Source organism: Sus scrofa, chromosome 14 (genome assembly GCF_054392235.1).
Source record: "Sus scrofa isolate SSC_HxYL_T2T_F1_AM1 chromosome 14, Sscrofa_HxYL_maternal_Yorkshire_Landrace_v2.0, whole genome shotgun sequence".
Taxonomy (NCBI): Eukaryota; Metazoa; Chordata; class Mammalia; order Artiodactyla; family Suidae; genus Sus; species Sus scrofa.
In genome coordinates this window covers 24,437,053-24,452,661 of record NC_139396.1, presented here as the reverse complement: position 1 = coordinate 24,452,661, position 15,609 = coordinate 24,437,053, and the positions used below count along the sequence as shown (strand labels likewise).

Genomic DNA, 15,609 nt, shown 5'->3' with positions numbered 1-15,609 from the left:
AAATTGCTTTCTAAAAAAATTGTATCTGGGAGTTCCCCTGATGGCTCAGGGGTTAAGGGATCCGGCATTGTCACTGCTGTGGTGCAGTGTGTGATTCCTAGCCCCAGAATTTCTGTATACCATGGAGGCACCCCCCCAAAGAATTATATTTATTTGCATGGTGTATACATGCAGTAGTGTATATGAATTTATAATAGTGTGTATGAATTGCACAGTGTATACATGCAATGGTGTATATGAATTTATAATAGTGTATATGAATTTCCATTTCTCCATGTTCATACCAGCTTTATTTTTGTTTATATTAGAAAATTGAACAGGAGGAAGATAGGCGCTGATTCCTGTTTGATCGACAACACTGATTCTTAACAGTGATGGACATTTATGAGAGCGCTCCACACTTGGCTAGTGTGTGAGTACTAGCATGGTTACATTTACCGGGAATGTATGTATAATGTATATTATATGTATATAGAAGAAATACGCCTGATAAGTGGCAGGGGCTCAATAAATAGCTATTATTGTTGTTGCTGTTGTTTCTATTAATACCCAAAGTATGATGATTGTTGGCCAGTACCTGTTCTCTCAGGCCCTCAGCAACTCTAAACCATGGTTTTCCAACTATATGGGGCATCTGTTGTTTGGTGCTATCTCAGAAGGTTTTATTCTCCCCTGTGGCAGGTGCTCTGCCCAAGCCCTATGCTGCTAATGCTCTCTGCACACTGCTTCGCTTTGCTGGTGGCTGCCCTAAGACCTCGGGGTACCAAAGCGGTACTTAGAGAGGAGGCCGTGCTGGCAGAAGTGTCACTTGGGCCTCAGCAAGACATTGCCCCATGCCCAGAATCTTGTAAATGTCTTTATTATTACTATAGCTCCTCCATCTTTTGGCTCTAATGCCCTTTTTCCACATTGGCTTAGGCAACAGGGTGTGTAAGGAAGCTGGTATGCCATGCTCCCCGGGTAGGCAGAATGATGCCCATCCCCACAAGACGGCCATGCTGTAATCCTGGAACCTGTGAATCGGTGGCCTTACATGGCAAAGGGCCTTTGCAGATGTGAGTAAGTTCAGGATCTTGAGATGGGAAGATTATCTTGAATTATCTTCATGGGCCCAATGTCATTACATGAGTTCTTTTAAGTAAGGAGGGAGACAAGAGGCTAAGAGAGAGAGAGTCAGAGAGTTAAATGAAGTGGTGGGTGGGGGGATGGGGGGAATCCTGTGCTGCTGACTTTGAAGGTAGAAGGAGCCCCAGGCCAAGAAATGCAGGCAGTCTCTAGAGGCTGGAAAAGGCAAGGTAACAGATTCCCTCCTGGAGTCTCTAAAAAAATTGCAACTCTTCCAACACCTTGAGTTTTAGCCAAATAAAATAAAATAAAATTTTGGAATTCTGACCTTCAGAACTCTAAGATAATAGATTTGTGTTATAAACCATTAAGTTTGTGGTCATTTGTTGCATCAGCAATAGCACATTCATACACTCCCCTCCTCCTATTTCTATGGCTTTCTTCCTATTTCTCTTTCCAACTTTCCTTTGAATCTCTATCTTTTGAGCCGTAAAACGAAAGTTCCCAAATTAATTAAGACAAATAGGAGGGACTTACAAGTTCCACATTCAGGACATCTCCACTGCTACTCTGGTTTTTTTTGTTTGTTTGTTCTATATTTTAAGGGCACATCCATGGCATATTAAGGTTCCCAGGCTAGGGGTCAAATTGGAGCTATAGCTGCTGGAATATGCCATAGCCACAGCAGCACAGAATCCAAGCCACATCTGTGAAACATACCACAGCTCACAGCAACTCTGGATCCTTAACCCACTGAGCAAGGCCAGGGATTGAACCTGCAACCTCATGGTTCCTGGTCAAGTTTGTTTCCGCTGCGCCACAATGGGAACTCCCTCCACTGTTACTCTGTTCATTCATTGTATTTGCTCTTTTGTAAATTATTTGTGTTCTTTGCTCTACTGATGACCCTTAATGTCATGAAAGTAGAGATCTATAAGGTCACTCCAAGATTCTGCAATGAGCCGTACTCTCTCCTGTAGTCATCCATCCAGTCATCTATTTAAGAAGTATTTACTGGAGGCTTCTATGAACCAGGCATTGAGATGGCAGTACATAATCTATGGCTACACAGAGGCCATAGGTGTTGGATTTTTATACTTGAGAACACATGCATAGATTGCATGTATTTTCTCTTCTTTTTTTTTCCTTTTTTCTTTTTTCTTTTTTTTCCTTTGGTCCTGCAGGTGTTCTAAGATTTTTTTTTCTTTCCAGAAAGCAATTGGATACATAGAGCCTTTTTGTTTAAATAGCAAGGGACAGGAACTGTACTCTGGTTCCATTTTATCTTCCAATTTGTATTCAGACCCAGACAAGAGTTAATGGGTTTGATGGAAGATAAGCACAGATGAAAAACAGCGTGTAGCCCAGTGCATCTTTGTTTAGGATAATTTCTCTCCTCTCTTTATCCTCCTCAGTGCTGCTCTCCTGCCTCTGACGCAGGGAGCTAAGGTTCCAATTAAATCTCTGTGGACAAAGGGCACACATGACATCCTCAGATAACAGGTGGCAATAAATCCATCAGCACATCCACTTTCAGAGAGGAGTCCCTGCTGAACTGCCAACAGCTGCCAATACCTCACTGAGTCCCTCACACAAGGTGGGCTCTAAGGTAAGATGTTTCTCTCTCTGGACACATTTAATCCTTCCTTGTAATTTGTGTCTTTCAACAGAAAATGATGACCTTAAAGTTTACTGCTGCTTTGTCAACAAATGTCTGGTTTGGTTTGTTGTTGTGGTTTGGTTTGGTTTGCTTGTATATATATATGTATATATATATATATATATATATATATTTTTTTTTTTTTTTTTTTTTTTTTTTTGGTCTTTTTTGCTATTTCTTGGGCCGCCCCTGCGGCATATGGAGGTTCCCAGGCTAGGGGTCGAATTGGAGCCATAGCCACCGGCCTACGCCAGAACCACAGCAACGCGGGATCCGAGCCGCGTCTGCAACCTACACCACAGCTCACGGCAACGCCGGATCGTTAACCCACTGAGCAAGGGCAGGGACCGAACCCGCAACCTCATAGTTCCTAGTCGGATTCGTTAACCACTGCGCCACGACGGGAACTCCCTTCTTTTCTTTCTTTTTTTTTTTTGCTTGTATATTTTTTATCTGTCCTCAGAGTTCTTATTTCATTCCATTTTATATGTTTTAGTTTTCCATTGCTTTTTTTTGTCCCTTCCTATTTTTTTATGCATACATTTCCTATGTATCTTAAATCAACTTGCATTTAGAAATACCTTTTTTTCTTAACACAGAGAAATATAGAGTCTTAAATGATTTGCTTTCATTTTCTGGTTAAAACTGATGTGGAAATTTAGTTCTGTGGGCACCACTTGGTCACTTGGAACTGTAGTATGGACGGTGTGCTTCCAACCCTTGCCTTAGCAAGGAGTAGCTCAGTGCTGGGATATTTCCAACATTTGAGGCTGACTATTGAACCCTAATGATAATCATTTAAAATGATTTACTGCATGTATTATGGGAGTAGTTAATTATAGAAGGATTATAAAATAATTAGAAATTACTGGAGTTCCCGTCGTGGCGCAGTGGTTAACGAATCCGACTAGGAACCATGAGGTTGCGGGTTCGGTCCCTGCCCTTGCTCAGTGGGTTACCGATCCGGCGTTGCCGTGAGCTGTGGTGTAGGTTGCAGACGCAGCTCGGATCCCGCGTTGCTGTGGCTCTGGCGTAGGCTGGTGTCAACAGCTCCGATTAGACCCCTAGCCTGGGAACCTCCATATGCCGCAGGAGCGGCCCAACAAATGGCAAAAAAAAAAAAAAAAAGAAATTACAGGAAAGGAAAAAAGAAGATAACTTAAGTCATTGATTACAGCTGGCACTTGGGCATGTATCTGTCTAGTCTTTTAAAATGGCACATTCATGTTTCCGTTTCATAGAATTGAGGTCAAGCTATAAATACAGTTTAAAATCCTTTTTTTCTTAACATATTAAGAGTATTTTCTAAGTCATCACAATTATTTTAAAACATTATTTGAAGAGCTAGCTATGTTTCATCATCAACATGTATCATTTTTCGTTAAGATAAATCATTCAACAATTATTAATTTTAAACATAAATCTTTGGCTGTATTTCTGATTATTTCTTTAAGATAGATTTCAAATCAAGGGATATACAATTTTTAGAGCCTGATCTATTTCATGATGGTGATGTGTTTAAAAATTTATAAGATTGGGGAGTTCCTGTTGGGCTCAGAGGAAATGAATCTGACTAGTATCCATGAGGATGCAGATTTGATCCCTGACCTTGCTCAGTGGGTTAAGGATCCACCGTTGCCACATGTAGGTTACAGATGTGGCTTGGATCCTGCGTTGCTGTGGCTGTGACACAGGCCAGCAGCTGTAGCTCTGATTCATCCCCTAGCTAGGGAACTTCCATATGTCACAGGTGCACCCCCCCAAAAATTATAAGATTGGAATTCTTTTTTTTTCCTCTTTCTCTCTCTCTTTTTTTTCTTTTTGCTTTTTGTTTAGGGTCACACCTGCAGTGTAGGGAGGTTCCCAGGCTAGGGGTTGAAACGGAGCTGCAGATGCCGGCCTGCACCACAGCCACAGCAACTTGGGATCCAAGCCACATCTGTGACCTACACCACAGCTCATGGCAACACTGGATCCTTAACCCACTGAACAGGGCCGGGGATTGAACCCGAAACCTCAAGGTTCCTAGTCGGATTCGTTTCTGCTGCACCACGACAGGAACTCCCAAGATTGGAATTTTTGATACTTATATAACAGCAGAAACATAAAAGAAAATGAAATTCTTCCTAGTAGCTGTTATTACCTGAAGTTTAACAAAATGCCATGACTTAATGCTGACTAATGACATGAAATCCAAAGTAGAAAATGACTTATGAAAGCTAGTATTTTATTTGCACAAAATAGCACACCTTTCTGAGCCAGAGTTTATAGCTTCAACATAGAAGAAGAGTGTTTCTGGTACCACAGGGCAAGGGAGGATGGTGGAGTACATTCCTGTAAGTTACAACACTTGAAGAGTTCCTGTCAAGGTGCAGTGGAAACAAATCTATCTAGGAACCATGAGGTTGCGGCCTCCCTCAGTGGGTTAAGAATCTGGCATTGCCGTGAGCTGTGCTGTAGGTTGCAGATGCTGCTCGAATCTGGCGTTGCTGTGGCTATGGTGTAGGCTGGCAGCTGTGGCTCGGATTCAGTCCCTAGCCTGGGAAACTCCTTATGCTGTGGGTGCAGCCCTAAAAAGACGAAAATAAACAAACAAACAAAAAAAACCACCTGAGATTTTGTTCTAATTTTACAGTGATGGTGCGACCCAAGACAAATCTCTTAGCCTCTTGAGTCTCAGATTTCTCATCTATGAGATGACAGGGTTGGTCTAGGTCAGTGTTTCTCTGTGGGCAGCATCAATAACCGTTGTGGCACATGGTCTATTTTGGGGTGATGCATGGACCACTGGCCATAATTTTGGGGGTGGTACATAGACATAGACAATAATTTACTGGCATGGCACATGAAGTTATATTCGTAAACAACAGTATTTCTGTTTTTAGAAAGAATGGATTTGGGGTGTTCCCATCGTGGCTCAGTGGTTAATGAATCCAACTAGGAACCATGAGGTTGCAGGTTCAATCCCTGCCCTTGCTCAGTGGGTTAGGGATCTGGTGTTGCCCTGAGCTCTGGTGTAGGTTGCAGACACAGACTGGATCCCTGAATGGCTGTGGCTGTGGCGTAGGCCGGTGGCTACAGCTCCACTTAGATCCCTAGCCTGGGAATCTCCACATGCTGTGGGAGTGGCCCAAGAAATGGCAAAAAGACCAAAAAAAAAAAAAAAAAGAATCGAATAGAGACACAGGCATAGAAAAGTTTCCAGCACCATACTAGCATGTGTGGCTCTTTGTACTTCTCATATTCATAGCTGAGTTTCACTTGTCTGGGCAGAATTTACCCCCTTTTCTGCAAAGGCTGCAGAAGACCCGTAACTGTAAGAGGATCCTCCCTAAGAGCCTGGCAGAGAAGACGCCCCAGGCCCAGCCCTCACCATGCTCAGGGCAGTTTGGGATGCTCCCCAGCAGTTGCTGAAGAAGGGGAGAGGGTCCCCGAAGCTGGTGCTGCTGGTGGTGTTTGTCGCCCTGCTCCTGGACAACATGCTGCTTACTGTGGTGGGTACGTTCGGGGGTCTGGGGCTGGGGGGCTAATCTGCTCAGGGTCCCAGCAGGCAGCACACACCCTGTGAGAACTCAGCAGTGAGTGGACTTGAGAAGCTCTCCTTTGATGCTTGAAAACACAAAGATTGCTGGGGATGGGAGGAAACAGCAGGAAATGGAGTCTGAAGCATGCCAGCCTTTGCTGAAAGACCCCAGAGGTTTAGAGAGAAAGAGACTCAGAGCATCTATTCAAAACAAAGAGACTGACCTGGAGCCAAACCTGGCATTACTTTTCTTCCTCCCTGTACCATTTTCCCAAGGTCCTGAGAGGCCAGCAGGCCTCTGAGATAGTGAGCATCTTTTCGCTGTGTTGCCATCCAGCGTCTGCTCGATCAAAATACACACTTACTATAGACCTCCAACTCCTTATCAAAAGCTACCTTTCCTGTGGTTCATTCCCTCACAGTCCTTCTTTTCAGTTGGTGGTCTATCAGTTTTTACATTAACGTATGCCAGTACATTTTTACATATGCCAACCTGTTTCCTCTCCTGGGTAAAATACATTATTTATTTATTTAGCTATGGCCTCAGCCATGACATGCAGAAATTCCCAGGTCAGGGATTGAACCTGAGCCACAGCAGTGACAACAATGCTAAATCCTTAATCACTAGGCCACCAGGGAACTCCGAAATATATGCTTTTTTAAATTTTATTTTTATTTATTTTTATTTATTTGTCTTTTTAGGTCCGCGCCTGTGATCTATAGAAGTTCCCAGGCTAGGGGTCAAATCGGAGCCGCAGCCACAGTAACACTGGATCCTAACCCACTGAGCAAGGCCAGGGATGGAACCTGCGTCCTCATGGTTAGTAGTCAGGTTCATTACCTCTGAGCCATGACAGGAACTCCCCAAATACGAGAATCTTTCTGAGACAAAGTGTTTCTCCAATATAATCATGTCTCATTATTTGTGGTAGTTATGCTCTATAAAGTTTCTGTGACCACTGGATTTAATCAGTACTAAATAATTGCTCCTCGGGGAAACACATACACACACACGTAGCTTATAATCTTAAATCTTAAAGACAACACATTCTGGTAGATTTTATTTTCTTTACAAAAGAGAACATGAGGTTCGGAAGTGTTGAGTGACGTGGCTGAGACACTTCACTAACTGGTGCTGAGCTGGGATTCAAGCTCTGCCCAACCAGCCCCAGAGCTGGAGCTTCTTGCCCTCATTGTCTTGTCCCTGCCATCTCCAGGCTCTGCATCTCTTTGTGAGAACTAAAACAAGAAGGCAGAGCCCACCTCGTTCAAGCTTAGCTGCAAAAGTGAGCATTTGTGACTCAGTATTTCCTCCAATCTCTGCATATCTAAGAAAAATGGCTCCATGAGCGTTGACTTTGTGATTACAAATAAATGTTGACCAGTAGGCGAATTAACCGATACGGAATCTGAGAATAGCGAGGATCAATTGTATGATAGTTGGAATTTAGGTACTTAAGCAAATAGGATGGTCTGGGCAGGCACAGTCTTTGTAGGCTTCAAATCATGCCACTCAGACACCTTCGTGAGCTTGAATCTGAACTTCATGGTAATGCCTCTGAACTGACAGGTGATCCAAAGACCGTCTGTGCTTAGCCCTCATCACATTGTTCTTCTTAACTTTCAGTGCCCATTGTGCCCACCTACCTCTATGCCATAGAGTTCAAAGATGTCAACACTTCTCTGTACCTGGGCCCAACCTCAACTACCCAGCCTGCCCTCGCTTCTGCCTTTTCCACCATCTTCTCCTTCTTTGAAAACAACACCGTAGCCATTGAAGAAAGTGTGCCAAGTGGCACAGCGTGGACAAATGGCACTTCTGGCACTACCCCCCCTCCTGTCACCGAAGCCATCGCAACACATAAAAACAACTGCTTTCAAGGCACAGAATTCTTGAAGGAAGAGAACATATGGGTCGGGGTTCTGTTTGCTTCCAAGGCTCTGATGCAACTTCTGGTCAACCCATTCGTGGGGCCTCTCACCAACAGGTATCTCAGTGGGTGCAGGGCCCCATAGGGTACCCAGGGACTCAGAAATAAGAGGATAGGCTGAGGTATCAGAAAGGTAGTTAAAGAGATTTGAAAAAGGAAAACTCACTTGTCTGCATGCCAGAGAAGTCAGCTCTTTGGGAACCTGATTACCCCAAAGGATAACAGGATATTGAGGAAGTGCCTTGGGCATGAGATTTTCTGGGTGACGTAATGACTGTTGAGCACCAAGACAAGAACCAGCGAACAGACGTATATTGTGGGTTTACTTCACTGTCCTGGAACATGACTCAATTGGGGTAAGGGTGGAAATAGGATAGGCTTATTGAAGTCCAGAGCACTGGTTCCTTAGTAGCTGTGTTTGGGATTATCCTGATGTTTCAAAAAGGTATATACACCAGGACTAGATTATCCTTTCTGGCAAAGAGGATTTGGGTCCTGGCCTGTAGATAAATTTGCATGTTGTTTGTATGCATTCACATGTTGCAGTCTAGCTCTATATCTTTTTTTTTTTTTTTTGTCTTTTTGCCTTTTCTAGGGCTGCTTCTGCGGCACGTGGAGGTTCCCAGGCTAGGGGTCTAATCAGAGCTGTAGCCGCCAGCCTGCACCACAGCCACAGCAACGCCAGATCTGAGCCGCGTCTGCGACCCACACCACAGCTCAAGGCAACGCCGGGTCCTTAACCCACTGAGCAAGGCCAGGGATTGAACCCACAACCTCACAGTTCTTAGTCGGATTTGTTAACCACTGAGCCACGATGGGAACTCCAAGCTCTGTATCTTCATGCAGAGACATGTCTTACCACGCACTCAACCGCATTTCTGTTCCTAGTTACATGAAAAATATAGTGCAAGTTATGTTGGATGCCTATTGAAATAGTATTTTTTTTTTTTTGGCTCATTGGATTTATTTATTTATTTTTAATGATTTTTATTTTTTCCATTATAGTTGGTTTACGGTGTGTCTTTTTTTTCTTCTTCTTCTTCTAATTCTCTTTTAGGATTGGATATCACATTCCCATGTTTGCTGGCTTTGTTATCATGTTTATGTCCACAGTTAGTAAGTAATTTGCCTCCTCTTTTCTTCCTTTCCCTGATTGATTTTATCTCGGGCACTACCGTGAAAAGAACAAGGTCAAGTTAGATAATTAGTCATCTGACTCTGTGGCCTATGACACTGATTTAAATGCTTTCCACTTTTCATTTTGGGGATTAAAGCAGTAGTGGTGACTCGGTCTAGTCGGAATTTGTATATTCTGCTATAAAAGAAGAGATACTACATTTCCTCCAGCTGGGGAAAATCGGGAAGGCTTTTTGGTTTTGTTTTTGGCTGTACCCCAAGACATATGGAAGGAATCAAACCTGAGCCACAGCAGCAACCCGAGCCACAGCAATGACAACACTGGATTCTTAACTACTAGGCCACCAGGGAACTCCAAAATACATATTTTTAAATAAGAATCTTCCTGAGACAAATTGGTTATCCAGTACAGTCATTGCTATAAACTTTCTGTCAACACTGGATTTAATCAATACTAAATAATTGCTCCTAGAGGAAATACACACACACACGTGCACACCCCATAGAGATTATAGTCTTAAATCCTAAAAACAGTTACATCCAATAGATTGTATTTTCTTTATAAAAGGGAACATGTGGTTCAGAAGTGTTAAGTTCCCACTAGGGAACTCTGTGAAGGCTGTTTTAATGTGTACGCTATAGGCTGTATGTGTGTATCAGGAATCCCTTGAATGAGTTTAGTATAAACTTCCCATCTTTTTTTGTGTGTGTGTCATTTGTCTTTTGTCTTTTTAGGGCCGCACCTGAGGCATATGGAGGTTCCCAGGCTAGGGGTTGAATCGGAGCTGTAGCCACCGGCCTACACCACAGCTGCAGCAACTCCGGATCCGAGCCTCGTCTGCAACCTACACCACAGCTCATGGCAGTGCTGGATCCTGAACCCACTGAGCGAGGCCAGGGATCAAACCTGTGTCCTCATGGATATTAGTCAGATTTGTTTCCACTGAGCCACAATGGCAACTCCTAAACCTCCCATCTTTGAGAAGAGATTGTATTATTTTGATAGGCAGGGGTAAAGGGCAACTAACAACCTAAATCAAACAGTAGCAACCGGAAAATTTTTAAAAGTCTACTTGCCTTCAAAGAAATGCCATTAAAGGTTATAGCTTTGGAGACCAAATTTGCTAAGGAAACAAGAAAGAGACAGTCTACCCAGTAGCAGATAAATGTTCCCAATAAAATGGAGATGGAAGAAGAGCAATAAGTGAAATAAAATACATCTGAAACTGACCCTGAGAAAAGAAGAAAGGATGAATGTGGGGGTGTGGTGGGGGGAAGTTAATAAAGGGGAAGGCAGGAGTTCCCATCGTGGTGCGTCAGAAACTAGGGGCCATCCGACTAGGAACCATGAAGTCTCGGGTTTGATCCCTGGCCCTGCTTAGTGGGTTAAGAATCTGCCGTCGCTGTGAGTTGTGGTGTAGCTCGCAGACACGGCTCAGATCCCAAGTTGCTGTGGCTGTGGTGTAGGCCAGCAGCTGTACCTCCGATTCCACCCCTAGCCTGGGACCCTCCATATGCCATGGGTGTGGCCCTAAAGAAAAGTGGGGGCAAAAAAAGAAATAAAGGGGAAGGCAGCCTGATGCCTCCGCTGCCTCCCTGCTCCGAGTAGCACTCCTCCTTCTCCCTCTTATTTATTTATTTTTGTCTTTTTTGCCATTTCTTGGGCCGCTCCCATGGCATATGGAGGTTCCCAGGCTAGGGGTGGAATTGGAGCTGTAGCCACTGGCCTACGCCTCAGCCACAGCAATGCAGGATCCGAGCCGCAGCTGCAACCTACACCACAGCTCATGGCAACACTGGATTCTTAACCCACTGAGCAAGGCCAGGGACCGAACCCACAACTTTGTGGTTCCTAGTCGGATTCGTTAACCACTGAGCCACGACAGGAACTCCCTCCCTCTTATTTTTTTAAAATTGCCTTTCTTTTATTTTCATGCTTTTTTCTGTTGCTCTTCGTTCAGTTTTCTCCACTTCCAGCATAGGACTTGACTCCTATCAATCAATGCTAAACAGGAATTTGCTGCCTTTGGGGCTGGAAGGTGCAGAGCGCAGGAGCTCACTGTGTGAATTTCTGTCTGAGAACTGCAACACTTGTGACGTTCTGGCTAAATCAAAGAAAGTGAGCAAATTAGAGTTGGAAATTTTTATTGAACTTCCAGGAGCACAGCCTAGGCTAAACAGTAAATTAAAAGCTAAGAAGATGCTCTCTTTCAAACGAGACATAATTCCTAGCACAAACCTTTATGGAATACCCATATCATGCTTTGATGGTGAAGTCAAGGAGGGAAGGTAAAGAATGACAGGAATGTTTCCAGCTACCCAGGAGTTTTTCTTTTGCTCTTTTTAAGTTTTATTGAAGTATGGTTAATTTACAATGTTGTATTAATTTCTGCTGTACAACAAAGTGATTCAGTTATCCATATACACATATCCATTCTTGTTTTGTTTTTGTTTTTTATCTTTTTGCCTTTTCTAGGGCTACTCCCATGGCATATGGAGGTTCCCAGGCTAGGGGCTGAATCAGAGCTGTAGCCCCTGGCCTATGCCACAGCCACAGCAACGCAGGATCCGAGCCACGTCTGCAACCTACGCCACAGCTCCCAGCAACACTGGATCCTTAACCCACTGAGCAAAGCCAGGGATCGAACCCACAACCTCATGGTTCTTAGTTGGATTTGTTAACCACTAAGCCATGACGGGAACTCCACATACCCATTCTTTTTCAGATTCTTTTCCCACACAGGTTATTACAGAACGTTGCATGGGGTTCCCTGTGCTCTACAGCAGGTCCCCACTGACCATCCATTCCGTATATGATAGTGTGTATGCGCCAGTCCCAAACCCCAATCCATCCCTCCTCCCACCTTTCCCCTTTGGTAACCAGAAGTTTATTTTCTTTGTGAGTTTTTCTTTTTTTGGCCTCCCGTGGCATGTGGAATTTCCCAACCAGGGATCAGATCTGAGCCACAGTTGTGAGCTATACCGGCATCTTGGACTGGGCATCAAACCCGCTCCAGAGACACCACCAATCCCACTGCCTCACAGCAGGAACTCCAGTTTAATTTTACTTTGGTCTTCCTAAACAGGGTGACCGGACTTCTCGTCATGGCTCAGCAGGTAATGAACCCGACTAGTACCCATGGGGATGCAGGTTCAATCCCTGGCCTCGCTCAGTGGGTTAAGGATCCGGCGTTGCCGTGAGCTATGGTGTAGGTCGTAAACACAGCTCAGATCCTGCCTTGCTATGTCTGAGGTGTAGGCTGGCAACCGTAGCTCTGATTCAACCCCTGTACCTCTGATTGGACCCCTAGCCTGGGAATTTCCATTAGCCATGGGTTTGGCCCTAAAAAGACAATAAAATAAAATAAAAACATAAGCAGGGTGATTAACCATCCTAGTTTGCCTGGCACTGAGGGACTTCCCAGGGTGTGAGCCTTTTTTTTTTTTTTTTTTTTTTTTAAGTATAGTTGATTTACAGTGTTGTGCCAGTTTCTGCTGTACAGGATATAAGACTTTTGATTTTAAAACCAGGAAGGTCCTGGGCAGCCAGAGATGAGCTGGTTACTCAATTCTCAAAGGATATAGGGATAGCTGACCTTGAACAGACTGGAAATCAGAAGGCCTAGAAGAGGGCGTCACAGGCTTGGCAAGGAGATACCACAACATTTGCATGTTTGGGAGACGGTGTGATCATGTCGGGAGCTAATGGGGGAAGATTATAAGCACAACCAAAGGCATCTCTAATGAACAGGCAAAGGGGTTCAAACTCTGCTGACTCAGACGCTTGGGGAGAGGCTCTTCTCTCTTTCAGTGATGTTGGCCTGGAATTGGGGGTGAGACGTGCCTGGACTTACCAACCTTACCGCCAACACCCTGTAATTTAGTTTTTGATAACACATTCCTGTTTGGTTCTCAATTTTCTGTATGTTAGTCACGAGTAGACTGAATCTCCTCAAGGGCATAACCTGGATAAAATATCTCTCTCTTTTTTTTTTTTTTCACTTTTTAGGACTGCACCCACGGCACATGAAAGTTGCCCAGGCTAGGGGATCCAATCAGAGCTACAGCTGCCGGGCTACACCACAGCTCACAGCAACGCTGGATCCTTAACCCACTGAGCAAGGCCAGTGGTTGAACCTGTGTTTTCATGGATACTAGTTGGATTCGCTTCCGCTATGCCACAACAGGAACTCCCCCAGATAGTCTCTTGATTTCACATCTGCACAGAGTCTGGCACAGCTGCATGTTCTGTATTATTTAATAAATATTCACTGACTTTTTTTTTTTTTTTACTTTTTATTTGTATTTTATTTTATTTTATTGTTTTTAAGGGCCGCACCTTCGGCATATGGAAGTTCCCAAGCTAGCTAGGGGTCAAATTGGAGCTACAGCTGCCAGTCTGTGCCATAGCCACAGCCACCATTACCTGGGATCCAGGTCTCATCTGTGACTTGTACCACAGCTCACAGCAACGCAGGATCCTTAACCCACTGAGTGAGACCAGGGATCGAACCCAAATCTTCATGGATACTAGCCAGGTTCGTAACCTGCTGAGCCACAACAGGAACTCCAGTATTCACTGATTTAATTTGGCTAAAAGGCCTTCCAGTATAAGGGAAAAGATCTGATTGGATCACAAAGTATTACTTTTTATCCAGTGCCTATGGGCCTGCAAGCATACATAGCTTGTGTCCTACACTCCAGATGACCCAACGGGGCTCAAAAAATGGCGAAGATGAAGTCAGGGTGTTATATGTGGAGAATCCAGAAGTAGGGGCTCAGGACTAGTTCCCAGCCCAGGGCACTCACGGACAGCCCTGACCCCAGTGTTGGGCTTTAAGCAGGAAATGTAGACACCCAGCCTTCCATCCATTGTGAGGTGGATCCGTTTATGTTTCTTTGGTTTCTCAGTCTTCATGCCAGTTAAAGTGGAGTCCTAATTAAGGGGAGGAGATTAGAAAGCCAACTCTGAAAACGGGGAGCAGTGATCAAGTTTTATTAACACGTACGCATAATGGCTCCTATCTGCAATATGGGGGGCCCACTTTCTGGTGGCCAGGCAATCAAAGGCAATTTGCTAACTGGATCATTCTTGCTCTTCTCGTTGCCCAGTGTTTGCTTTTTCTGGTACCTATACTTTGCTCTTTGTGGCCCGAACCCTTCAAGGCATTGGATCTTCATTTTCATCTGTTGCAGGTAATGCTGACATTACGTGTGCACATGAGAATACACACACACACCTCTTACTACCTTCAGGCCCTATAAGATTTATATGAAGAAATTACAGAAAATAACATCATACGAAACAGAGATTATGGCTTAAATACAGACAAGGAATTCCCATTGTGGCCCAGCAGGTTAAGTACACGCACAGTGCCCATGAGTCCGTGGGTTCAATCCCTGGCCTCACTCTGTAGATTAAAGATCCAGCATTGCGGTGAGCTCTGGTGTAGGTCGCAGACATGGCTTGGATTTGGTGTGGCTGTGGCTGTGGGGTAGGGTGGCAGCTGTAGCTCTGATATGGCCCCTAGGCTGGGAACCTCCATATGCTAAAGGTGTGGCCCTGAAAAGCAAGAATACATACATACATAACAAATAAGACAAACAACTAAAAACAAGACAATCATAGTATTGCCAGCAGTGCCTTTAAATCCCTAAGCCTGACATGACATTCTTTGATATTAGATGCCACTCGCTCAGGTCAGCCCTCAGGGTAAAACTATGAAGTAGGTCAGGTTTTTGTTTAATGCCATGCCATAGCCTTTTCTCTGTGCCTCTCTTAACAGGTTGTAGGAATAGTCATGTTACTACTACTGGTAATACCCTCCCAGTTTGCAGAGTATTATCAAATACAATGTTTAGTGTAATCCTGTGAAGTAGGGATTTTATGCCGTCTTACACGGGAGTAAGTGGGTCTAAGAGCCTGAGCCAGGCCCTCTCCCAGGTCCTTGGTGCTTTCGTACTCTCCTTTGGGCACCCCCATCGAATAGGACCATGCTCTGTGTTTCAAAGGTTTCCCTTTCCTTGACTTACTCTATATCCGTGGATTCAGGGAAGGATAAAATGATAGGAAGTGCAGGATCATGAGACAATGGTTTGTGCATTACTCTTCCCTTTTGCGCTTCCAATCATATTCTGAACAGGAGCGAGCAATGTGGGCACTCAAGGGACACGGGGCAGGCAGTATGTATAAAAGACTATGAGTTAGGTTCTATAAATCCCTTCAGATTGAAACTCTAGCTAAGACGGGACCTGAAGCTATAATAAGGCTGAGACCCAGGGCTCGGTGCAGT

At 44.3% G+C, this 15,609-nt stretch overlaps 1 protein-coding gene across 9 annotated transcripts in view; it reads left to right on the top strand.

Annotated features, from left to right (window-relative positions):
* The window catches only part of SLC18A1 (solute carrier family 18 member A1), a 46,216-nt gene that overhangs the window by 11,741 nt on the left and 18,866 nt on the right, over positions 1 to 15,609 (top strand). For 2 of the 9 annotated variants that reach the window (XM_084994589.1, XM_021072272.2), the window contains exons 3-9: positions 309 to 412; positions 919 to 1,055; positions 2,481 to 2,674; positions 5,999 to 6,223; positions 7,876 to 8,236; positions 9,237 to 9,295; positions 14,429 to 14,512. In XM_084994589.1, the coding sequence (XP_084850715.1) occupies positions 6,100 to 6,223; positions 7,876 to 8,236; positions 9,237 to 9,295; positions 14,429 to 14,512 (628 nt within the window). In that variant the 5' untranslated portion in view covers positions 309 to 412; positions 919 to 1,055; positions 2,481 to 2,674; positions 5,999 to 6,099. Of the gene's footprint in view, positions 1 to 308; positions 413 to 918; positions 1,056 to 2,480; positions 2,675 to 5,998; positions 6,224 to 7,875; positions 8,237 to 9,236; positions 9,296 to 12,402; positions 12,434 to 14,428; positions 14,513 to 15,609 lie in introns of those variants that run through there. The other 7 variants (XM_084994590.1, XM_084994592.1, XM_084994588.1 and 4 more) reach the window with 5 other exon arrangements.